This window comes from Mycosarcoma maydis, chromosome 15, assembly GCF_000328475.2.
Source record: "Mycosarcoma maydis chromosome 15, whole genome shotgun sequence".
NCBI lineage: Eukaryota > Fungi > Basidiomycota > Ustilaginomycetes > Ustilaginales > Mycosarcoma > Mycosarcoma maydis.
This window is the reverse complement of record NC_026492.1, coordinates 89,637-113,928: the sequence shown is the minus strand read 5'-3', so window position 1 is coordinate 113,928 and position 24,292 is coordinate 89,637. Positions and strand designations below refer to the sequence as shown.

The 24,292-nt window shown below is 55.7% G+C and overlaps 7 protein-coding genes across 7 annotated transcripts; 1 reads left to right on the top strand and 6 right to left on the bottom strand.

The window, feature by feature from the left end:
- Positions 1–109: 109 nt before the first annotated feature.
- On the bottom strand, positions 110–2,773 carry UMAG_04925 (uncharacterized protein; the record flags this gene model as incomplete). Its single annotated transcript, XM_011392942.1, has 1 exon — positions 110–2,773. One exon carries the CDS (start codon positions 2,771–2,773, stop codon positions 110–112), a length of 2,664 nt encoding a protein of 887 aa, XP_011391244.1.
- Positions 2,774–3,547: 774 nt separating this feature from the next.
- UMAG_11162 (putative NADH dehydrogenase (ubiquinone) 49K chain) lies at positions 3,548–5,109 on the bottom strand (the record flags this gene model as incomplete). Its single annotated transcript, XM_011393062.1, has 2 exons — positions 3,548–4,609; positions 4,759–5,109. The coding sequence occupies 2 exons, from the start codon at positions 5,107–5,109 to the stop codon at positions 3,548–3,550; spliced, it is 1,413 nt and encodes a 470-aa protein (XP_011391364.1).
- Positions 5,110–5,876: 767 nt separating this feature from the next.
- UMAG_04923 (uncharacterized protein) lies at positions 5,877–9,230 on the bottom strand (the record flags this gene model as incomplete). The annotated part of the gene is made up of 1 exon (XM_011392941.1): positions 5,877–9,230. One exon carries the CDS (start codon positions 9,228–9,230, stop codon positions 5,877–5,879), a length of 3,354 nt encoding a protein of 1,117 aa, XP_011391243.1.
- A 746-nt stretch (positions 9,231–9,976) lies between these two features.
- Positions 9,977–11,210, bottom strand: UMAG_04922 (uncharacterized protein; the record flags this gene model as incomplete). The annotated part of the gene is made up of 3 exons (XM_011392940.1): positions 9,977–10,124; positions 10,230–10,869; positions 11,030–11,210. 3 exons carry the CDS (start codon positions 11,208–11,210, stop codon positions 9,977–9,979), a joined length of 969 nt encoding a protein of 322 aa, XP_011391242.1.
- A 2,224-nt stretch (positions 11,211–13,434) lies between these two features.
- UMAG_04920 (uncharacterized protein) lies at positions 13,435–17,982 on the bottom strand (the record flags this gene model as incomplete). Its single annotated transcript, XM_011392939.1, has 1 exon — positions 13,435–17,982. One exon carries the CDS (start codon positions 17,980–17,982, stop codon positions 13,435–13,437), a length of 4,548 nt encoding a protein of 1,515 aa, XP_011391241.1.
- Positions 17,983–19,118: 1,136 nt separating this feature from the next.
- On the top strand, positions 19,119–21,048 carry UMAG_11161 (putative malate dehydrogenase precursor; the record flags this gene model as incomplete). The annotated part of the gene is made up of 3 exons (XM_011393061.1): positions 19,119–19,222; positions 19,378–19,552; positions 20,332–21,048. The coding sequence occupies 3 exons, from the start codon at positions 19,119–19,121 to the stop codon at positions 21,046–21,048; spliced, it is 996 nt and encodes a 331-aa protein (XP_011391363.1).
- A 293-nt stretch (positions 21,049–21,341) lies between these two features.
- Positions 21,342–23,636, bottom strand: UMAG_04918 (uncharacterized protein; the record flags this gene model as incomplete). Its single annotated transcript, XM_011392938.1, has 2 exons — positions 21,342–21,632; positions 21,819–23,636. 2 exons carry the CDS (start codon positions 23,634–23,636, stop codon positions 21,342–21,344), a joined length of 2,109 nt encoding a protein of 702 aa, XP_011391240.1.
- Positions 23,637–24,292: the final 656 nt, after the last annotated feature.

Below are 24,292 nucleotides of genomic sequence, written 5' to 3'. Positions count from 1 at the left end.
TGCAGTCACAGGTCTTGGCTTCAAGGTGGTGCGGCAAGACGTGAGCATGATTCCATCCATTGGCCGACGCGGCGTTCCTATTTTGGGCTTCAGTTGATGGCACAGTGTGCTACTGGTTTTGTACTGTCGAGCCAGCCGTGATTAGCACAGCCGCGTTGTCTGTGCCTCGGGATGCTGAAGACTTCTTTTTGGCCCTTCTTGACTCGTACTCGTGCCATTCGCCTTGCAGGCTCGACAGCAATCCTGCAGGCAACTCCGCCTGTGGCTCCTCCTCAAAGTATACTGCCGACATTGCCTGCTTGGCTGACCACCTCTTCCGAGGGTTGTACGTCAGCAGTCCACTCGCTACCTCGAGCGCTGATGCGGGAAGATACCTTGCGAACGCGCGCTTCACGTAATCCCTCTCTTGATCCTCCTCTTTCTCGGTCGCAGGTTTCACCATCTCGTACCATGCCAACGTGTCCACTTCTGGCCAGTTCTTCTTGGTCACAGGGCCGAGAATGTCGGTGATCGCATGCACCTGTCCCAACTCGGTCTCGCTCTGGAACACGGGCTTCTTGACGAACAGCTCGACAAAAATGCATCCTGCTCCCCACATGTCCACCTCGGAGCCGTACTGGGTGGCTCCGAACAACAGCTCGGGAGGTCGATACCACAACGTTACCACTCGATTCGTGTAATCTCCCGCGCGACGTTTCGCATAGAACCGTGCGAGACCAAAATCGGCGAGCTTCAATCGACCTTGATTGTTGAGTAGGATGTTGGATCCTTTCAGATCGCGATGCAATACCGCTTTACGGTGCAAGTAGTCGAGTCCGGAAAACAGTTGATGCGCAAGAGATTTGAGATGCGCTTGGCTGAACGACACCTGCGGATGCGCGAGGATACCGTTGAGATCGTGCTCCATGTACTCGAACACCATGTAAACGGATGTGCGCGAAAGCATTATCTCGTGCAAGCGCACCACATTATCGTGACACAAAGCTTGGAGTAGTCTGATCTCTCGCATTGCGGTCACGGGGAAGCCGTCCTTTTCGCTGTCCATGCGGATCTTTTTCAGAGCGACCAGCGCGCCGGTTCGCTCGGCACGCGCTTTAAACACTTGACCATACGTGCCTTCACCGACCTGGTGGATGCTTTCGTATGCTTCGCCCGGTTCGGCGCGGAGTGGTTCGATCGTTGCTACCGACAATGCCGCGCGCGTCGATTTGGTTGAGTCGACTTCTGCATCAACTGCACCGCTCTCATGACCATTGCGTGTGCCAGCAGCTGGTTCGCCGTCTCTTGCTGGTGCGTCCCATTTTCGTCGAGAACCCGGACGAACGGTCTGCCATCCTCCTCCTCGCACGCTGCGCTGGCTCGGCTCAAAATCTTGTCGTGGGCCCGTGGGTGGTTGTTTGCCATCAAAAGTTGCACCGACTCCCGACTTGCGAGTTAGGATGTGACCGCGCTCTGCAGTGCCTTGGTCGAGACGACCAGATCGAGGCAGTATTCGCGCTCGATGAGCATCAGGGGATCGTTGACGCTGTCCACCATTGCTGGTATCTCGTTCGCGAACACGAGGGCTGTCGTCTGTCGAGTCGTAGTTGTCCATTCTCCATCGAGCGGGTCGATAGCGTGGACCACGTTCGGATGGCTGTTCCTCGTCTCGATCGCGAGCAGGCAACTGCAGAGGCTCCACGTCACGGTCGCGCCGACGTGAGCGGTTGGAAACATCGGATCTCGCCGACGGCGAAGGTGTCCTACGTCTGCGACTGGTTGCAGCATCGTCATCTCGATCCCCTACTTGCGCTCGCAGACCCCATCTGCGCTCGCGTCGGTTGCTGTCTTCTGGCGCATACCTGTCGTCAGACTGTGGCGGCGGAGATCTGCGGCGGTCACCTCGGTCGTATCTGTCAGAAGAGCTGTTCCACCGACTTCTGTATGCTTCAGCAGATGTGGGGCTGGGAGAGCGGCGTGAGATACGACTGCGGTCGTTGCGTGACGATCGATTGTCGCGGAGGCGCGAATCTTGGTCGACATCAGCTGCGCGATAGTGTGGACGGTCGGTATCGGTAGGTGAGCTAGAACGCTCACGTTCTCGTCGTGCGCCTGCATCATGTCTGTGTGGTGAAGTAGGTACGCCGCTGGCTTGGTTGCGGTCTCTTGTGTCGCTGGCGTCATCAATGCGTCGGCCACTTTCATCATATCGACCGCGTGGGGCTAGCTTGGTAGGGCCACGCCTGGACGAATCCGATGTACCCGCTCGCTCATTGTCAAGTCGAGAACGTCGGGAGCTGTCGGTATGGTAGCGGCTTGAGCCGTTGGTGTCGTCCTGGGGGCGAGCGGGATGGGCGAGGCGGTCGAAAAGATCTGGACTACGTGCGAGGCTACGGCTACGGACTCGTCGAGGTCTATCGTCGTCTCCCCTGGACATCTTTGAAGAAGACGTGACTTGAGTGGATGCGACGCCTCGAATAGTCAGAGCTGGCGGCTTGGTGGTGTCGCGAATGCTTTCTGTGCGGTGAGGCGATGACGGGCCTGGGCGATCATTGTTGTAAACACGGGCAGATGCGCCGAAACGGCGTGTGTCGCTGTGGTCGATCCGACGCTGCTTGTTGGGAAAGTCGAGCTGACTGTTGTCATATCGATCGGATGTTGGAGAGTACCTTGAGCGATGTGCAGACCTTGACGATTCGCTGAACCTGTTGTCGTCGTTGGTGGTGCGAGACGTGGAAGCCGATTCGCGCTCACCTTCTGCGTTGCGTCGGTGCTGCCATCTATCTGACGGCATCCTCCACGATGCAGAATGTTGGAGCGAGGAGCTTGCCCGGGCACAGTCTCGATGACTGCCTGCTGGGACAAGTGTGCTGGATGGTGTAGCTCACGATGGAGCAACTTGTTTGCTTGTGCGTTGGTCGTGCGTTCACCGTCACGGCTTGTGAGAATCATGAATCACGAATCTTTGTTAACTTGAGAAGCTCGAGCCTCTCTACTCACGGACTCACGACTTGGTGCGCGTTCAGTCACTGAGTGCTGAATCGTAAATCGTGAAATCATACACCACAATCGTCAATTCACGATCCGTGATTCGTGATTTTCGTGATTCGTGATTCACTCGTGATTGGAATTTTGTAGTTTGTGTTTTGTGTTTCGGCGTGCGGTGGACAAGTGACGATTTGATTCGAGATGAGCGTCGCTTTTGCACAGCAGAACAACACCATTTCGAGCACGCTCGTGACTGTCGCCTTGCGCTGCAGTGAGAGCTGATGATGCGTGCGTGCTGAACCTTGCACTTGTGCTCGTACCACCGCTGCGAGGAGGTAAGACTTGTTGGGTGTAGTCACGAGTGTTGTGGAGAGCTGCGTCTTCGCTCTTGCCGGGCTTCCGTATTTTCAGACCCAGACTCACACGGCCTACCTCGCAGATTGGTGACTAAAGTACCCGACAAAGGGCTCTCATTCACTGCCGTGTGCGGTTGGTTTGTTCGTCTGCACACAAGGCATACAAAGTTTTGTTCTGAAATTGCCTATCTACCGAAACAAACACATCCGTGCAGAGTGACCGCTTAACGGTCGACCTCACCGAACACAAGGTCGAGCGTACCAATGATAGCAACCATGTCAGGAATGTAATGGTGACGCGCCATAAAGTCGGCGCCTGCCAAGTGGGCGAAACCGGGCGCACGGATCTTGCATCGGTATGGGCGGTTGGTGCCGTCAGAGACCAAGTAGACACCCATCTCACCCTTGGGAGCCTCGATGGCCGAGTACGTCTCGCCGGGCGGCACGGCGTAGCCTTCCGAGAAGAGCTTGAAGTGGTGAATGAGTGACTCCATGCTCTCCTTCATGGTGGCGCGCGGCGGTGGTACGAGCTTGTGGTCGTCCACCTTGATCTGACCGGCGGGCATCTTGTTGAGACACTGCTCAATGATGCGCAGCGACTGACGGAACTCTTCGACACGGCACAGGTATCGGTCGTAGCAGTCTCCGTTCTTGCCGACCGGAACGTCAAACTCAACCTGGTCGTAAGCGTCGTAAGGTGCCACCTTTCGGATGTCCCAGGGGATACCGGAACCTCGGAGCATGACACCGGAGAAACCATAGTCGAGCGCCTCCTGTGCCGTCACCTTGCCGATGCCGATAGTTCGGCCCTTCCAGATACGGTTGCCCGTCACGACCTCCTCGATCTCGTCAACTCGCGAACCGAACTGTGTGGCCCACTTGTGAATGTCATCCAACAATCCAGGTGGCAAGTCGTACGCGACACCACCGGGACGAACGTAAGCTGCGTGCAGACGCGCACCCGAAACGCGCTCGTAGAACTCCATAAGCTTCTCGCGCTCTTCAAAGGCCCACAAGAAGGGAGTCAGACCACCGACGTCCATGACGTGCGAGAGAACAGCCATACAGTGGTTCAGGATACGCGTGATCTCTCCAAACATGGTACGGATCCACTTGGCCCTCTCGGGAACCTCGATGTTAAGCAACTTCTCGACAGCTCGAGAATAGCAGAGCTCGTTGGTCATCATGGACACATAGTCGAGGCGGTCAAAGTAAGGCAAAGCTTGCGTGTAGGTCTTGTACTCGATCAGCTTTTCGGTACCTCGGTGCAAGAGACCGACGTGAGGCTGCAAGATGCAAACACCAGATGGCCAGAACAAACAAGATTGGATAGAGTCAGCAATGTTGGCTTTGCAAATCGCGAGCTACAGAGCGCATCATGTCTGCCTGTAGACGAGCATGCCGATTGTCGTTGGGCGTCCGGGCCGAAACTCACGTCAGTTCGAAGGATTTCCTCTCCATTGAGCTCGAGAATCAAACGCAACACTCCGTGCGCGGCAGGATGCTGAGGTCCAAAGTTGACGGTAAAATGTCGGAGCGAGCGGTCCTTTCGGCTGCCACCCTCGCGAAGAATCTCATGTGCACTCTTGTCGTGGAGCTCCTCGACAGTGAAAGCCGAAGTGGCGGGCGAAGTAGGTGCAGCCTTGGCCGAGGGAGTAGTGTCCTGAGCCTCGGTAGCGAGCGAACGACGAGCGGTGGTGGAGAGAAGCCTGCTGGACGAAGATGTAGCGCTAGAGCGGTAGAAGTGGGCGGCCGGTCGCACAGCGCGGAAGAGCGAAGGTGTCATGGTCATGCTCGATGGTCAAAGTTCAGAGTAGCTGTGAAGATAGGGTGGCGGATATTGGTATGATGCACCGGTGTGAGGATCCCTATTGACGAGTCTTCCAGGCGACAACAACGACCTAAATTATGACTGCACTTCGGTGGAGGCGATGGACTTGTGTCGGATCCAAAACACCGCAGCAAGGATGGTACAGAGTCGTGGTGATCAAGAAAGTTACGGTGGACTGACGATGATTTCCAAAGTGGAGACGAAGGTGGCAGCCAGCTAACTCAACTCGTGACTGTGGTTCCGTGTGCAGACCTACTTTGCTTGCCTTGTGCTCTTCCAGAAGCCAAGGACCTTCCGATCATTTCTAATCATCAACACTCCCATGTCGCGGTGTTAATACAATTTGGGAATCCTAATCGTGAATGTGAATATTAAGAATATTTCAACTGGCTGGCCAACCTTGATTCACGATTCTTTGAAATCTTTGCCTGTCACTGATTTGAATAATTTGGGCAAAGCGGAGAGAGCGCGCGCCAGCCACATGTTGCCTAAGCATTCCAACACCAAAGTCACTCGCACGATAGCCTGCACTTTCCAGTCACGAGTAAACCGTCCACCAAGAATCGTGAATCACGAATCGTGAATGTACTTTGCACCTGACCAACACTCATTTCGCACGTCGCTAAAGGTGCCGCTTCATAAGGGACGGATCGCGAAGCAATCGTGAATCACAAATGGCATTTACGTCCAGTGAATTGTGCGCTTTGATCCGAGGCGCGAGTCTAGAATACAGTGTGACTTCGAACCCAGAAAATCTCGGTGAGAAGGTTGACCGTCATGATGAGCATGTAGGCCGCGATAAGAGAGATGCCAATCGGACGTGTGAGCTCAAAGTTGTTCATGGGTACCGCAATCAGTGTACCAATCAAAATCAGCAGCAGTCCCAGGCCTGAGACAAGCAGCGTCGGGTTAAAATCGATCGGATAGATATCAGCCGCTCCGGTGTGGTCCCAGTGGGCGTTGCCATCGGACAGCAGCCAGGTGCCAGAAATGCCAATGCCGAGCAGCAAGTTGAGCATGGGACCAGCAAAGCATGCGCTGATGGCCATCACAGGGTGGCCCAGCTTTGCGATCGTGATGTTGGCCACCAAGTCGCCGAGCGAGTTGCCCACCGCAAATACCGTCAAGCCGAGGATCGCATCAGAGAGACCTACGATGATGCCTACTGTCTGCAGGATCGAGACCACTTCGTCGACGATGGTCATGATCCACATGACCGACACAGTGAACCCCATTGAGCATCGTACCATGGCCAGGGTCGAGAGCGTACGATCCGAATACCTTGCTCGGCCCGCATCTTTTCGTCGCATTGCCCAGAAAGACGCCAGGGCGGTGGTCGCACCCACCAAAGCAGCAGCAGCCACTTTAAGCCCAAGGTAGGGAGCGCCTGAAGAAGAGACGATGGCCCACGTTACAAAGGTGGGAGCACATACGCTCTGGCAGAGGATGAGAAAGCGTCGAATTGAGCGCCTCATCTCTTGCTCTTCCGCTTCGCAGCTCTCATGGCTCATGAAGCTGGCCGCATCCAGCGATGTTTGTTGATCTGACGCTAGCAGAGCCGAGCCGGCCGAAGGTAGACGCACATGCCCCGCACGAGCTGATGGGCTGTTCCCCAACGAAAGCGGAGATCCGGCCATCGAGGGTAGACGCCGCAGTGCTGAAGCAATCTCCTGGTCTCGAAGCGCATTGGCATCGCGCTCAGCATCCTCCATGGCTTCCACTCGCTCTTGCGCGCTCCAGCCGTGCATGTCTGTTGAGGACGACGCTCGCAAGTCCGCAACAGGCTCTGGATCCAAGGAATCGTCGACCTCGGCTCGTAGCTGTGTCTCGTCTCCTTCGAGTCGCACGGCGCCGATCCAGTCGGCTTCGGCTATGTCGGCTTCACGCTCAGCTTGTTCGGCTTCGTCATCCACCACGGGGAGGGTGAGATTGAGCAGCAGGATCGCCGGGGATGTAGCAATACTGACAGCAGCACCAAGCAGTGACTTTGCGTGCAAATGACGTAACGAGGGAAAGAGCGAATTGAAGATCACTCGCATCTTCCAAGCAAGAAGCTCGCTGGGCGTGCGCGCTGGTCTAATACGTCTCTGGCTCGCGAACTTGTCGAAGCGGTCCTTGCTGACAGGCGTGCTGCTAGATGCTTCGTTCTGCGCTACAGCCTTACGTTCTTGCAGTGAACGGCGTGTTTCCTGACCACGGCTCGCCTTGGTATCCCACTGCGGAATCTCGAGCCTCGGCAGTGACTTGCGCAGCGCCGTCTCGTTTGGAGTGTCTCTCTCAACTGAATTGCCGATAGGTAGCGCGGGCGAGATAAGGGGTTCGCATGCATCACCGGCGATGTGCTCTCGCCAAGGATCGTCGACGCTACCTGCGTTGACGCCAGCTGTTTCGTGCGCGCCAATCGACTTGCGTCGAGTTCCCGAGCTGGTTGATGTGCTCCTTGGAAGACCGATACCAGTGGCAGCAGAAGGTCCTAGGCTCAGAACGCGGCTGTGGCGCGTGCGGCGATACTGGACGGGGCTGCTGGGAGTACGAGCGTCTCCAGAGACGCTTCTTGCGACGTTGATCTGGGTAGTGCCATGATGGTGATGCGGTAGGAATCTCTCGGGGTCCCAGCTTTGAAATATCTCCTGTGAGCGATCTGCGATGGCGTCACGGCGGAGGCTTTGCACGACGTCGCGGAACTCGATGGCAGAAAGAAGCGAATGGCGCGGCACCAGGTTGGGACGAACATTGAGTGTGGCCTTGCGATTCGCGAGGGACTTTGCCGAACCTGGTGTGTGGATGGAAGGAGCACGGCTCCCGTTGCAGGAGTTGTCGGGGGTGGAAGCGCGGCTTTGATCGCCTCTCTGATTAGCCCAGTCTTCGAAGGGATCGAAATCGGGATCATATTCAGAGGGACTGGCGAGACGTTGAGATGCGGAGAGGCTGGAGGGCGCGCGTAGTCGACTGTGCTCCTCGTTCTGAGCTCCGTCTCGTCCAAATTGGATACTGCCACGGCTGAGGATGGAACGATCATCGGCGTGTCGGTCGTACTCTTCGCGTGCCACTTCTAGTCTGCGTTTCTGCTTACGTCGACGCTCCTGCCACCACGAGCCAATGATGACGGTGGTTGCGTATAGAAGGTAGAGGCAGATGAGAGCGATGGTTTCAATGCGTCTCAGCTTTCCATCAAAGAGGAAAGTGAGCGTAAGAGCGACGGCTACGGTGAAGAAGCCAACGTCTCGACAAAAGGGCCAAGCGTTGACCTTGAACGGGGCGATGAGCATCATGGAACCGGAAATGACGGAAACGATGAAGGACGCAGCACCGAGCAGCTCGCCAATTGCCAGCGAGCCCGAATCGGTCTTCATGGCGCCAAAGGTAGAAAAGACATCTGGAGAACCGTTGCCAAAGGCGAGAAAGGTAACACCGGCGGTGCTTTCGTTGAGGCCAAGACGGGATGCAATCGTGCTGAGGTTGGGGCAAAAAAAGTCACTGGCAACCACGCCGACCCAGCTGAAGAGGAAGAGCATCCACATAAGAATGAGCAGTAGACGCAAGAAGCGCAATGCTGCGATACCTGGTTGCCATCTTTGCTTGGATGGAGGCACGGAAGGTTTGCCATGTTCAAGCTCGTCGTTGGAGACGCCAGCGCAATAGTAGAAGCGCAGGTAGTCAAAGTGACCCGAGGCGGAGCAGTGTTGAATGACGTGTCTGCAGACGTGTCTCGGGGAGGCTTCGAAGGGAATCGGCTGGCAAGCGGGTTCGCCCGGTTTGTCATGGGGATGTTTGGACGGGGTGGTTGGTTGTGGTGTGATGGTGCTGATGATGGATGTGCTGTGATGCTGCTTGTGGTTGGTCGAAGAGGGCGTCTTTGTGGGTGCTGGTGTGGCCGAAGTTGACGTATGCTTGAGCAGGTCGAGGAGGGATGGTTCTTGTCGCTTGTACCAATCATGGTGAGCCGGGGTTGCTCTCGACTGGGGTGCCAGGTCGATGCGCAGGCGTTGGCTACCTCGAAAGCAGACGATCTGTACCACGATCAGAAAGGCGAACACGAGCCAAACATTCTTGCGATAGCGGTTACCGCCGGCCATGTCTGCCTTTGGACGCTGAACGAGAGTGATGGACGATGAGCCGCGTGCAGAAGGGATGCTTGGGAGCGGCGTGCGGTGTGGTTGATGGTGTTATGGGACAAACCGAGACAATGAATTCACGATTGTAGGCGAGATGCACGTTCACAATCACGAAGTGAGTGCAATCACGAATTCAATTCGCTCACTCACTTACTGTACTTGACTCACTGCCGCTCAATCACGTCGCTTGGATTCGCAATCTGTGAAATTCACGCCAAGACCTGTCACTCACGACTCACACTCTGACTCGTCACGGTCAGTTGTCAGTGTGGAGCAGGAAATCGCCAAGCACCAACACGGAAGCGGGAACGTGGAGGAACCACCAAACCGTATTAAAGCTCCGCCGACTACAGAGCTCCAGTTTGGACGTGCGACGTGCGAATCATGAATCAGATTCGTGATTCCAATCGTGAATCTCGTCTGACCCGGTTGATAGACACAGACTGACATTCGTGATTCATCCGAAGCTCTCTGGTTTTATTGACACAAGAAGAGCGAGCAAGCATTGCGATGCTGGGTAACTAGATTGGTTTTGCAACGAAAGTAATGATAGGAGTACAAGCGGAACAGAACATGGTTGTAGACGTGTGAGACAAACGTCTAAATGCGATGAGACGGATCAGGGATTGGATAGGATACGAAAGCGCCACGTCTAGTGCGCGACGGTCGCACCAGCTTGTTCTTCTGATCGATCCATGCGTTGCTGATTACGACGACGACATCTGGAGCTTGTTGCCAGAGAGACCACCCGAGCCGGAGGAGCGGCGGGAGCCAGGACGGGTTCCTCCGGGCGATGCAGGCTGCGATGTGCCTGCTGGGCCCAACTTTCCGACCTTCATACCCTCGTCCAGGTTGCTGGAGGCAGAAGAGCAATGGAAGAGTGACAAAGCGATGGTCAGCAAACGTGTCAAGGGGAAAAGGAGAAAACAATTTTACCGATGAGAGGAACAGAAAACTTACTCAAGGACGTCCATGTCGTCGCTGTCGAGCTCAAAGTCGAAGAGCTGGGCGTTGGACTCGATACGGTGCTTGGTCAAGGACTTGGGGAGGATGATGTTGCCATGAGTGAGACCCCACTTGAGCAGGATCTGAGCAGGGGTCTTGCCGTGCTTGGATGCGATAGTCTTGATCTCGGGGCGGTCGAGAGCCTGACCCTGAGCCATGGGCGAGTAAGCCTGGATGTGGATACCACGAGAGATGCAGGCCTCCCGAAGCTCTTCGTGGGCGAAGAAGGGGTGCGACTCGATCTGGTTGACGGCGGGCTTGATGCGGCAGTTGGCAAGGAGGTGGTCGAGCTCCTCGACGTCAAAGTTCGAGACACCGATGGTCTTGATCTTGCCGGCATCGACGGCTTCCTCGAGCGCCTTCCATGCCTCGAGACGCTTCTCGGCGCCCATGGTACCGGGCGAGTGCATGAGATACATATCCATGTAATCGACGTTGAGCTTCTTGAGCGAGTCTTCGATGGCAGCAGCGGCCTTGTCGTGGTCAGCGTCCCAGAGCTTGGAGGTGATAAAGATTTCGGAACGGGGCACGTTGTTCTCCTTGGTCCATTCGGCAAGAGCGCGACCGACCGACTCCTCGTTCATGTAACGAGCAGCTGCAAAAAGAAAAGCAAGGAAAGGAAACGCAAGGTGTGCACAAAGAGTCAGTAAGCTCGTACATAGCTCGAGGAGACGCACGCGCAGGGTTGGGGCGCAAAAGGACGTCGCCATCGCATGGAAACCCAAAGATTGAGAACGAAGCACAAGAAAACTTACCAGAGTCAATGTGACGGTAACCAGCGTCAAAAGCCCACTTGCAGGCGTTCTCGGTGGAGCCATCGTTGGGAGCCTTGTAGACACCCAGGGCGACCTGGGGGATCTCTTGGCCGTTGTTAAGCTTGATGCGCTGGGTGGAGATGTTTCCAGAGATGATACCGCTAGCAGTAACCTTGGACATGATGAACAATGTTGTGTTGGATTGAAGTAAGCAAAAGAAGATGGAGAGAGATGGAGAGAGAGAGAGAAAGATGAAAGGTTAGTGATTGGAAGGATTAGAAGGACACTGGTGCGGCTTGGCGAGGTTTAAGTAGTCCGGTGGGCCGAGCCGAAACCAAAAATGGGGACCAACGCAGGGGCAGAGTGAGGGTGGATGCAGAGGTATGAGATGGCCTCTGCGTTGCTGCAGAAATTGCCAACGAATCCATCGGACTGGCTCAACTCGGCATGGGCGCACATCAGCCCACGATTCCAAGCAGAGAGAGGTGGATTCAAGCGCCGACGTGGCCTGACGGAATCAACTGCACATGTCAAAGACAATAAGTTACCTTACGGTCCATGATCGGAGTCCAAGGCAAACGAATGCTCAGTGTCGTCGTACATGCACCTCAGAGCTCGGACAGACAGTGTATCTACTACAAGCTTGCGTACCAACTAGCCAACTCATCATGTAGACGAAGCGAAATCATCGATGGATCGGATGCCCATCATGAAAAGGCCTCGCGCGTCGTTTCGCTGTACAGGTACGAGTATAGTCCAGCTGCAACCCGAACGATGAGCTGCTTCAACGAGAAACACAAAGCTTCAACCAGAAGAAAGGGCAGAGAGAGAGAGAGAGAGCGTCGAAACTGCTACGAATCAGAATCGTGAATTAGCGCATGCAGAGCGCATCTGAAAATCGCGAATCGATGCACCTGGTTCGTACTTGGACTCGGCCAGCGAACGAGATCGCCACTGCATCAACGCGAGCGAGCGAGCAAGGGAGCGCCCGCCCACACATTCACCATCCACGATTCTTGATTGACTGGCGAAAAGCACGAAGCGTCTGAAAACAAAACGCGAGGTCATCGAGCATCGAACGTGCATATCGCCTAGAAGCAAATATCACCCTTCACGCTCGAGCCAACACCCCAGCACATCCACCGATCGGAGCAGTCACCAGTCAGAACAAACACGAATCACGAATCGTGAAGGATAATATTACAGAATAAAATTCAAATTCAAATAACAGAATCGGCTCAGTTGGAGCAACTTGTTTCAAATCGCCAACTAACAAACCATCACAAATCACAGAATTGTGAATTGTGAATTGTGAATCGTGAATGTGAATCAATCGTGAATGATTTCGGCGAAGCGATTTCAACTCAACCAACAAAGGAAAATTAGCTTCTATGTGAGTTTTTTAGTATCATGGTCCTTCGTGCTTGTCTCTCGTGTCTTTGTGACTCGGTTCAAAAGTTGATCGTGAACGTGTAATGTGAGCCGGGTGAGAACAGGCTGAGTTCAGTCATGACTTCGTTTTCCGATCCATAGAGCAGACGATGTATGGCTTGCATGGCTTGCATGGCTTCTACCGGCGTAGCGCGACACGCACCCGCAAAGTCTGAGTGTCTGTCAGCGTCGGAGTCTCGAAAAATCTCAGCTGTCTGATCTCATCATACTGCCGAAAATTCTCCGTCGCTCTAGTTTACCATACGCCGAACAAGTCGTGAGACGTACCATGATCCAATGCATCCTTCCGTAGCATCTTATCGGCGTACGCCGTTTCTGCCCAATTAGCTATCTAGCTGTGCCAAGTGCTGTTACATCTGGTCACAAATGGATGCAGTCATTGCATGCCCTTACCAGAGCGCATCTCGAGTTTCTTGGCAAACCCACCTCCTTTGATTGGCACCGTGCTAGCCGCCGCAGCACCTGGCGCTCAACTAACCTGCATGCGCCGTCGAATCGAAAAACTCGTCCAATCTGTCTTACGCAGTGTCGGCGTGTCGGCTGCTCCTGCAGATGAAAGAGGGTCCTTCCTCTCACCAGTCACATCTGTCGAGCCATCCCGGTAACATGTTGATCCCATCGATAGCGTGACGTCACCGCCAATCTGCCACACCGTTTCGGTCTCTGCGTCCAATATTTAGTACGGTTTTGATCTGTTGAAAGGACACCAAGTTTTGGGCGGCTGTGTATTCGTGATTGATGTCTTGCCATGACTTCCGCAACTGCTTACGCTAGAAACTCATCCGTCGCCACATGGCGTCCACTCTATCATGATCGGCCACGTCTGGCAACCTTGGCAACCTTGACACTTGGGTGCGAGTGTTGCAAGTACAACTACAATTGACACTTGATGGTCATGCTACATGCGCTGCTACGTGCGAAGAAAAGGAATCAGAATGGCCCAAATAGCTCGGTCAGTCCGCCTCGCCCGCGTTTCCCTCCTCCTCGTCCTGCTCATCATCTTCATCATCCTCATCTTCGTCGTTTTCGCCGTGCTCGTCGACATTGCCCGCGTTGGCAGCCAGGCTGGCCACGAGCGCTTCCAACTGTGCCTGAATTGACCCTGCGTCTTGAGCTCCTGTCTCCGTTGCTTCCGCTGCTTCCGCCTCGGCTGTCTCGCCATTGCTAGTGTGTGGCTCCTCAGCAGCCGCGTCGACATCCTCCATCTCAGCATCCGCGCGTCTGTCGTCGGCTTGAGAGTGGTCTGCCTCTGGTTGTTGGCTTTGTGTGGCTGCACTCTCGTCCTGAATCTGGCCCTTTCCGGCATCCTCGCCGTCGGAAGCATTTTCGTGATGAGCCTGCAACGATGCCGTGAGCTGGCGTAGAACCGCGGAAAGATCCATCTGCTGCCCTTCTTCCGCAGCCTCCTCTTCGTCGTCGTCGTCGTCGTCTTCGTCCGTATCGCCTGCGTCTTCCTGCCGCACATCTGCCTGGCCGGCTTCGATCGTACTACCGCCCGGCTCGTCCACCGAGTCGGGCTCGGCCTCGGCCGCTGCAATCGCGCGTTCGTCCGCCTCGACATCGGATTCGTCCGAATCGGCATCGTCGTCCGCGTTTGCAAACGCCGACGTGAGCGCGCGAATCGCATCCTCGTACTCGGCCAGATCGATGCCTTCTTCGCCTTCGCCCGCCGTTCCAGCTGCTGCGCTCGCAGCTTCCACTGTCTTGGCCGCTCCCACCTCCTCGGTTGACACCACCTCTTTGGCGCCCTCTTCCACAGCCTTGTCGTCGGCCGTCGGCGCTGCTCCGATCTGCTGCAGAGCAGCTGCCAACGTCTCGGATACGGCTGAGTCCAGGTCGTGCTGAGATGTCTGGCCAGCAAGACTCGATAGCGCCGACGCCAGCTGCGACGACGCCGACGGTGTGGGCCCCGAAGCTGCAGGCGCAGCCGCAGCCGCAAGCGTGCGCGCAGGAACAGCAGGAAGCGGCGGTCCAGTTGTCATGCCTGGCAGGTCGGCTGCTCTGGCTGCAGCTTGGGCAGCAGCGTTGCTGCTCAACTGGCCAAGAATCGAGCTGGCCAAGGCAGGGTTGAAACGATTGCTGGTGTCGCTCAGCATAATCGCCAGCTGTTGCATCATCGAAGGCTCGCTCGTGCTGGGCAGAGCATGTGACGTAGCACCCTTGGCCGCAGACGCGAATGGCATTCCACGTCGATCTGCAGCACCTGCAACCGCACTGCTCGCACCTGTGCGCGCAACCAACGACGATGGCGATGAGAATCCTGTCGCCATGTATGCAGCGTTTGTGCTTGGACGAGGATAGGTCGACATGCCAGCAGCTGTGGCAGCCGCCGTCTGCGCAGCAGCAGCAGCTGTCGCCTCGGCTGCAGCATCGTGGTAGCCAGTCTGGGTCAGCATATGAGCCAGCATCTCTTCCATCGATCCGTCACTCGGACCCGAGCGAATGAGCTGGTACAGGTATCGCACCGAGTCGGGCTCGATCTTTTTGCCGATGCGCTTCTGGTACTCGAGCAGGATCTCAGTTGCTGTACCGCTTGGAAAGATGGTGCTAGCAGGATTGGCCAATGGCGCTGCACCTGGTTGTCCATATGGTCGAGGGCACATCCGCTGGGCTTTGGGTGGGCGAAGTCCAGAATCACCAACATTGCGGTAGGCCTGGCTGTCCTTGAGTGGATTCACTGCCAGCACTTCGCCGTTCAGACCAGGCCTAACCATAGGATGGTCTTGTTCCACTTGAGGTCTGCGTGTAGGCTTCCTCGACTCGCCTGGCGCCGACCACGACGGATTGAGGCGGTACAGACCGCCGGTCTTCAAAAGCCTGCCACGCTTAAACGCCTTCTGCAGTGCTTGGTGCGCAGATGGACGAAACTTTCTCGTGAGTGGATACGTGTCCTGCATCCAATTGAACAAGGTGCGTGGAGGAGCCTGACCCATGATACGAAGCCCTTCGGCAATCATGTCCTCGTACGATGGCAGCGCACTAGTGCCCAGTGGACCTTGAACAATCACAGGCTCCGGCTCTGGCGACCAGGACGGTATGCGATATCCACCCATCATACGCGAAGATAGCGTGCTTGCACCCATTCCGTAGGTCGGAGTGAAAATGGGATTCGCACTAGCCCCAGTCAAGACTGCAACCGGATCATTGACTCTAGATGGGATCGAAGATAGTGACGATGCCTGTGGTGCTACTGAGACGTTGCCTGAAGCGGCCGAAGCGGTCGCCGGAGGTGGTAACTTTTTCTTGGCCTCCTCGAGCTGCTGCAACAAACTCGACAGCGCACTTCCTTGACCTTGAGCAGCTGGAGTGCTGGTACGAGCGCTTGCATCAGCAGAGCCTGTCGGCACATTCGAGGCGCTTGTTTGACCGGCAAAGCTAGACAACATAGCAGCGATGCTGCCAAGCGGCACCGCCCCTGAGCCAGCGCCTGACCCTGAGGCAGTGGCTGCAGGAGCCAATGGCAAACCTTGAGGACCCAGCATGGTGGTCTGCGATGTCGACGAAGAACCAAGAATCGCAGCAATCTTTTCCGAGATATCCTTGCTGGCATTCGATGCTGGCCCAGGAGCGCAAGTGGTGCTACTCGCCGCGATCGAAGCATTCGGAGCGTTTGAAGCTGCCGAGCCGACCTGCGATGTGACCTTCACTGCTGCCGGTGAGGCGGTTGGAGCTGCGCTTGCACCGGATGTAGCAGATAAAAACGCAGCTCCGGGGCGCGATGCTGTGGCGCCTTTAGCAGGCTGATTGCCGCCAAAGTGGGCGGTGATAGCCGCAGCTAGCGCAGCGTTGGAAGGCATGGGACCATCTCCAACGATGTTGTGCAAAGCAGTCGGTGTGAGTCGGGATACTTGGCCAGCTGGCGCGACAGCAGAACGAGGTGCTGATCCAGCCGAAAGTGTCTGTGCTGGCGGAAGCGGTGCGCCATTCGGACCGCGCGCGGGTTGGTTTTGTTGGCGAGCCATGGCAGTGATGGAGCTAATCAGGTTGGAGAGCGATGCAGTTTGGGAGTCCTTGGCGGATGGCGCCTTGTGTCCAGCTGTGCCAAAGAACCGAGCTGCGTTTGCTGCGGCCGAGGCAGTCGGCGCCACGGGTAGAGGCCTGCGAGGGCCAGTGGGAGCGGTGTATGTGGGTCGACCGGGAAGCGCCGACGCCGAGGTTGTGTTCGAGGTGGAAGAGCGCGGAATAGTGCTGCCAGTAGGACGTGAAGTAGCGTTGAGCAGCGAGTAAACATCCTTGAGGCTCAGGCTCAGATCCGTAGTGGACGCGGTGGGGACGGCCTCGGCTCGCTGGCGAGCTTTTAGTCTGTCGATCTGTATGTTAATCTGGTCAGGATAGATACGAGCGTGGTGGTAGAGAGCAGATGAACCCAAAGGCGCTTCAACGAGATTGATGAGCTGTTTCTCGAGCTGTTTGACCAAGTCGATGAGCTCAGACTTTTCAAGTAAGGACAAGTACTCGTCTCGGACCGTGGCTGGTAGTTGGGAGCCAGAGACTGCGGGTATAAGATTGAGCGGGCCCATGCCTGCCTGATTTGAGATCGAGCTGCCGGGCTTGGGTATGTTGGTCACCGTTACGCCCGAAGACGTGTTCTGATTGGTGTTTGAAATGGATGCTGTCGAAAGCGGACTCGAACTGAACAATGTGGATGCGTGCGGCGAAGCAGTGCTAGTGGCAGTGGCAGCAGCAGGGACCACCTTGGAAGCTGCTGGGAGGGACGCGAGAACAGTTTGGCCAAAGAGAGCTGGAGAAGTGGCGGCCTGCGGTGACGGCGAGATTGCGTCAGCCATCGGACGAAACTTTTTGTTCGAGAGATCGACAGACCCTGACGGTTGCCAAGAGCGCTTGTGTGACAGAGCGATGCCCGATGTGGTGGGCAGCGGTTTGGATGGTGAAGCATACTTTTGACGCGTCTCCTGTGTTGGATAGGCGGTAGCAAATGATTCCGAAGCTCCAACTTGCGCTGTCCTGGGAGCTTTGTAAGGCGCAGGCAGCTGAACCGACTTGATCGTAGAGGGCGAAGCTGTGCTAGATCGCTCGCTGGCGTTGCCTAGAGGCGTCGGAGGCAACAACCAGTTCGAGGTCGGTAATGCATTTGCATATGACGGTCGCGGCAACGTCGTCGACGAATCGTTGGAACGCGACGCTGGTACTGCGTTCGCACTGGACAACGACTGGGTGGCGGCAGATGGCGACAGCGATGGTTGATGCAGAGAACGCGTCGAGTCGGACGCGACGACGGCCACGGACGTATTGTCAGACGTGGCGACCAATGTTGGCGAGGCAGGTGGCGAGGCGAGGTCAATGGGCTTGGCGAGCGTGCCTAGGTTGCTCGCAGCAAGAGTTGTTGTCACCTTGACAGACGATGCTGAGGTGGAAGCGCCATCGTGACGACGCGACGACGATCCATCCGATGCGACGGGCGATTGACGCGTAGGGGTGGGTGCGTGTTGGGATGGTGCGGAGGGAGCTGGAGATGGAGACGGCGCGGTGGCCGCGGTCATGTCGGGAAGCAAGAGGTGCCGATAGCCGCTCGAGCTGTATCTAGCGGCGGGCGCCAACCGTTGGACGTGGGGGGGTGATGGTGTATACAGTTTTGCACTTTCCCTCGAAAAGAAAAAAGTTGGTGGTGGTGTGACCTGGCTCTAGAAACTGTAACGCGTCGGCACCGCAACTGCAACGTTTGCAGCCAAGTCGTGAGTCTGATACCGCATTCGCGATTCGCGATTCGTGATTCGTGATTCGTGATTTTCACGAGTCGTTCGTGGTTGGCGTTCGACTCACATCATCTTGACTGAACTACGAACCACAAACTCACCCGATCGCGAATCACAACCTCATCCAGATCGAAAATATCCATCCGCCGTTTGCATCGCGATTTCGTGATTCGACGTGCGACGTACAAAAACCATCCTAGTGTTAGAGTAAGTTTACAAAAGGTTGAACTTGTAAAAGATATAGAATTATAGGTCTAACACAAAACAAGATTCCAAAATCGATAAAGTTTCGTGAGTTTCGCGCTTCGTGCTTCGTGCTTTTTTTTTGTGTTTGATCCGGAAATGGCCGCCGCCCAGCCAAAGTTGAAAGACGCCTGCCGAGCAAAGCGCCGAGCGGTGAGTAACAAGCGGCAAGGAGCGCGTGAATCCGGCTTGGACCGGACATGCTGCCTCCCATCCGTGACCCGTGCCGCTGTCCACTGCACAGAAAGCATGCTAGTCGTGAGAAGACGGCCAAGACGGCACGGGCGGATCTCTCCATCAATTCGTGTTTCCACTTGACGGAGAGCGGCCAAACTTGCCGCTACGCACCTGTTCCCTTGAAGCTTGAGCCGGTGAGTCGTGAGTGTGTTGCTTTCTCAGCAGCTACGGATCGTGAATCACGAATCACGAATCACGAATCACGAATCGTGAATTTCAGTGTGAGAGCGTGAGGGAATCACGAATCACGAATCTTGTGGAGATGTAGTGATGTGAATAACCAAGCAGCCGCGCCGTGCGTCGGCGCACTGATCCGCTTTCCGTCCTGCGCTCGCTTGCTACTTGTGTCTCGAGTTTCTCCGTACACCTCTTGCTTCCCGTCCATCACACTCGTGTTTCCTTGTTCAAGCGCGCTCCTTCGCATCCTCGCACATCTCGCCAAAATGGTCAAGGCTACGGTTATCGGCGCCGCTGGTGGTATCGGCCAGCCTCTCTCGCTTCTGCTCAAGCAGTCTTCGCTGGTCACCGACCTGGCGCTCTACGATGTGTAAGTGGTAAGAGACGTGGCTTGAGGCGCGAGACGCCATGGCGCAATGGCGCTCTGCTGCTGGCTCCTTTTCTCTGGTGGTCGTCTGGATACGGACAAGCTTTGCTGACCATGAGCGTTCTCGGCTTGTTCTCGACGTCTTGCTCGGACAACAGCGTCAACGCGCCTGGCGTCGCTGCCGATCTTTCGCACATCAACACCCCCTCGATCGTCACTGGCTACCTCCCCGCCGATGGCGGTCTGGGCAAGGCGCTCAAGGGTGCCGACATTGTCGTCATCCCTGCCGGTGTTCCCCGCAAGCCTGGTATGACGCGTGATGACCTTTTCAACGTAAGTACACTTTTGAGTTCTCATTGCAATGCGGTACTCGCGCTTTTGTGAGGCTCTCGAACTATGCCATGTCGGGACCTCGGTGGCAGTCAGTATCGATGACCCAGCGTAACGGTAGTGCGAGCATGCCGACGTTGCCGCTATGTGCAACGTCACTGTTCTGAAGCTGGCCAGCTGATTTCCAAGATTGAGCACGCGTATCGAGAGAGTCGAGAGAGTCGAGAGATGTTGCGTGTTTCCAAGCTCGATTTTTGGGAAGCAAATTATCTTGTTGGTCCAAGCGCAGAGTCACGAATCGTCGCGCTCTCGAAAAAGCCGGCAGTTGGTCAGAGGACGCAGCTCGCAAACCTCGAGCAAGCTGCCACTCGGCAGGTTTTTTTTGGATTCGCACGACCCCGCAAAATTTTGCGGTGCTCAACCGCTCAACCAGGTCCTTTGTCCAGAACCGCTCGCCTGGCTTGAGCTTGAGCATCCAACGAGCGCCCCTAGCATGTCGCAGCCGTAGACGAACTACAGCGTCGTGCTCCTGCTTGGATTGCTAGAGAAAGCAGCTACTGACAACATGGCTTGCCATTTTTATCCCTCCTTCTCACTCGGCGACGTTGGTGCGCACTCGAATGTTGCACGATCGACACGGTGCCATTTTCGATTCGACGGATGCTGCACCCCCAACATTTCTTGACACTCTTGCATCCACCTGCATCCGCCAAACAACCACGACGGTCTGGATGGGAAATCACGTCGCGCGCTGCTGTACATGATTGGTTGTGCAACAACAGATCAACGCTGGTATCGTTCGCGACATTGCCGTCGGCATCGCTGAGCATTCGCCCAAGGCCTTTGTGCTCGTCATCTCGAACCCTGTCAATTCGACGGTGCCCATCGTTGCCGAGGTGCTCAAGAAGAAGGGCGTTTACGATGCCAAGCGTCTCTTTGGTGTGACCACGCTCGACGTGGTGCGTGCGTCGACGTTCATCTCGGAGGCGGCTGGCAAGCCCACCGAATCGCTCAACTACCGCATCCCCGTGGTAGGCGGACACTCTGGTGTCACGATTGTCCCCTTGATCAGCCAGTCGCAGCCACCGATCTCGGTGGACCAGGCCAAGATCGAGCAGCTCACCAACCGCATCCAGTTCGGCGGTGACGAGGTGGTCAAGGCCAAGGACGGTGCCGGATCGGCTACGCTGTCCATGGCCTACGCTGGTGCGCGCTTTGCCATCGCCGTCCTCGAGGCGGCTTCTGGCAAGTCGCTCGCTCACCCCGAGATGGGCTACGTCGACCTCACCTCGGACGCCGCTGGCGCCAAGCAGATCACCGCCGTCATCGGCAACGACACTCCCTTCTTCTCCGTGCCGCTTCAGCTCGGTCCCAGCGGTGTTGAGAAGATCCTTCCCCTCGGTAAGCTCAACGACTACGAGTCTGAGCTTATCAAGAAGGCCGTCGTCGACCTCAACGGCAACATCAGCAAGGGTGTTCAGTTCACTGCTAACCTTTGATCGCCTCCTACATTCATTCACGCTGGCTTTCGTTGTCAGATAGCAATCAATCAAATTGTGATTTGCAACTTCTGTGTGGCGAGCGCGCGCCTAGGCATCTGTCTTTTTGTTTGTGCTTCGATCGTGTTTGCGTGAATCGTGAATGCGTTGCATGGCATTCGTGATTTGCAACTACTGAATCTAGACGCACGTACGGTTGCAGATCCGGGTTTTCTCTCTACGGCAGCGCTAACCCGAGCGCGACGCACGGGCGTCTTGTCAAGCAGCATCATCGCACAGCCAAGCACAACGACCTACATGACCACACAGTCGCCTTCCATCTGGCGCTCGGAATCCGGATCGAGATTGATACCAAGCAACTGCGGATGCAGCCGCCAGATTATGTTGCCCGCAGGTGACACCAGATCTCTGCCCAGCCGAGCTTCGTTGCGTCTGCAAATCTCCTCCTTGTCTGCGAGGCGATCAGCGACTTTGAAATTCCTCGTCTCGGTGCGTGGCCTTTTGCTGTGGCTCGACCCGGTGTCCTGTTCCGCTTCTTTGTGCAAAGCAGGCGCAAAGGGAGTGATAGTAATAGGTGCAAAGACCTTGATGGTATCGTCGATGCCTGATATCGCAAAAACTGGCAAGTCAGGATGCATTGCCATGACATTGACGACGCTCGAATCACCGTGCCAAATGCCTTTGATTTCGGAGGTGTGCTTGTCCCACATGAACCAGTTGCCATCGTCAGAGCCAGAGATGACATAGGTGTCGGAACCACCGGCAAAGGCGACGTCTTTGACGGTCTCCTCGTTGCAGTGGCCCTTGTATGCAGAGCGTGGGTAGACAGTGGGCACATCGCGGCCACCATTGAACGACGTTTGCGGTTGCCCATCTTGTTCTTGCAAGAGATGTATCAGGTCATCGTCTGAGAAGTCGCCCTCGTCGTCGGAATCTGTGTTGCCGTCCTCATCGGCGTCCTCCTCGGCGTTCTCGTCATCATCTTGGTCCAAGTCCTGAACCTGTACCTCGAACTCATCTTCACCTTCAATGCTATCGTCTGCTTCGATATCGCTGTTCACGCCGTCCATCTCGGCCGAGTTGATCCGGAGCGAGACGGTGCGCTTTTCCTGCTCGGCGTCGTGGGATTGGGGATCGGCTTCAGCCTTCTCGAGATCGGCGTCGTAGCCACCTGCCGATGCCGTGCGAGTTGCACCAGCCAAAGCGGAATTTTGTGAAGGCGGAGTTGGAGAACGCTCCAAAGAGAATCGCACATTGTCTAGATTGGCCTGGAGAATGCCTGGCTCGTCGTAGATGTCGAAACGATAAATGTGACCGGACGAGTAAGAGACGAGCAAGTCTCGGCCGTTGTGCTCGCTGAGTTTGCAGGCGGTGATGCTGTTTCGGTTGCCCATGAGAAGACGACGATTGATTGTGGACGGCGGCACTTGGTCGATGAGAGCAGTGCGTCCGTCGTCTTGTGCCCAAGGCGTTTCAAAGCCGCCGGAGGGTATGCCAAAACTTCGAACGCACATAGTCAATGCGGCTTGTTGCTGTTCGATCATGCTAGAGGACATGCCCCAGTCGCGCTTGATAAGCCTTGGTATCATCCTGCGATCGTGAAGATAGGCAAGCGGCGCCTCTCCAGCAACAGCAAAGAGCCAGGGCTCGACTTTGCTGACCGAAAGCGAATAGAGGACCGAGGGATAGTGCGCAAGAGGTGGGGGACAGGAGCCCCCAGTTCGACTGCGGCACGTATGGGATGCACGCAGATCCATCTGCCGAACATCACCGTCCTCTCCACAGGTAAGGAAAACATCTGGAGAGACTTCTGTTGAGATGCGCTTTGCTCTGCCGCGGTGACAACGGAAGAGGCGGACACAAGCCCCGCTGTGCTCGGGCCAGACGCTGTATTCGCGGCCTGTGCCGGTCCGATGCACCTCACCTTCTGCTCCTGGTAGATGAGTTGTGCCAGCGGACATGTAGTTGATGTCAAATACTCGGACGTGAGAATCGCCGGCACAAGTGAAAAGGCGACGCTCCGAGGCGTTGGGCGCCCATTTCACGGAGAAGATGTTTGCAGCATGACCCGTCTCGATCTTGCCCAGCATGCCGAGATTCATGCTTGGATAGTTGCGCTGAGACCATGTCCTTACGGTGCTATCTTGCTCATCACTCGATTGGGACTGGAGGACGTCGTTGAAGCCAGACGATAGCTCTGCAGATGTAGATGCATGTGGCTCAGAGGGCTGCTGTCTAGGCCTGCGGCGAGAAGCACCAGTACTGTAGCGATGAGAACTGCGTGAATGATCCGACTCTTTCACGTCTGTTACGGGATGGATGTGACTGGAGCCGAGCTTCCAGAGGATAACGTTGCGGTCATCGCTTCCGCTTGCGAGAAGCTGGCCCGAAGGAGACCAGCTGAGAGCGTTCACGCATCCAGAATGGCCAATATGATGGCCTGAGCTGTCGTGTCCTCCAAGAGTCTCGGTGTGATCGAGTCGCTCAATGTACTGATCATGAAGTTGACATTGCTTCTGATAGTGAACGGACCGGGCAACAGTGTTTCGAGGAAACGAATCGAAGAGCGAGTTGCTGAAGAAAGCCATTGAGATTGGTAAATCGGCTACTTAGCCAGGCTGACGAAGAGAATCAGGCATCGGACGTAGTGTGTCGCAGCCAACTGGCTAAATGATGCTAGATGGATATGGTAGATCAGCCAAAAAGAAGCTTGCGTATGGTCACTGGTGAACGAGTCCAGCGCCGATGGACAAGAGACCCTTGAAGCAGCAAGACATCCATCACGAATATCGCTCTACCTCGACAATTCACGATACGGGCACAGTTGCTTGTGCCTATCTGCGACTGTGGCAATCGTGAATCACGGTTGCACTGCACTGTGCTGTACTGTACAGTCACGAGTGCGCCTCCACAATCACAATCGTGAATTTCATCGTGATAATCACGAATGAATCTGTGAATTACACGTTAATTACGAATAAGTTATTCACGATAATTAATAAAATTATCGTCAGAGCGACATCACTTTACGAATCTCGCACGGCAAGACACAGCAAACGAACGCTCCTCATTCGTGGTTCGTGATTGCTGAGCTTTGGTATGAGAGCGAACACGCAGGGCGGAACACCGAGAGTCGTCAGTCGTAAGTTGTAAGTCACGAGTGTTACTTTGCAGTCACTCGACGCGTCGTCGTCGTGAATTGTGTAGCTTCAGTCCTTCTCTTTTAGCCATGAGTAGTATGGTA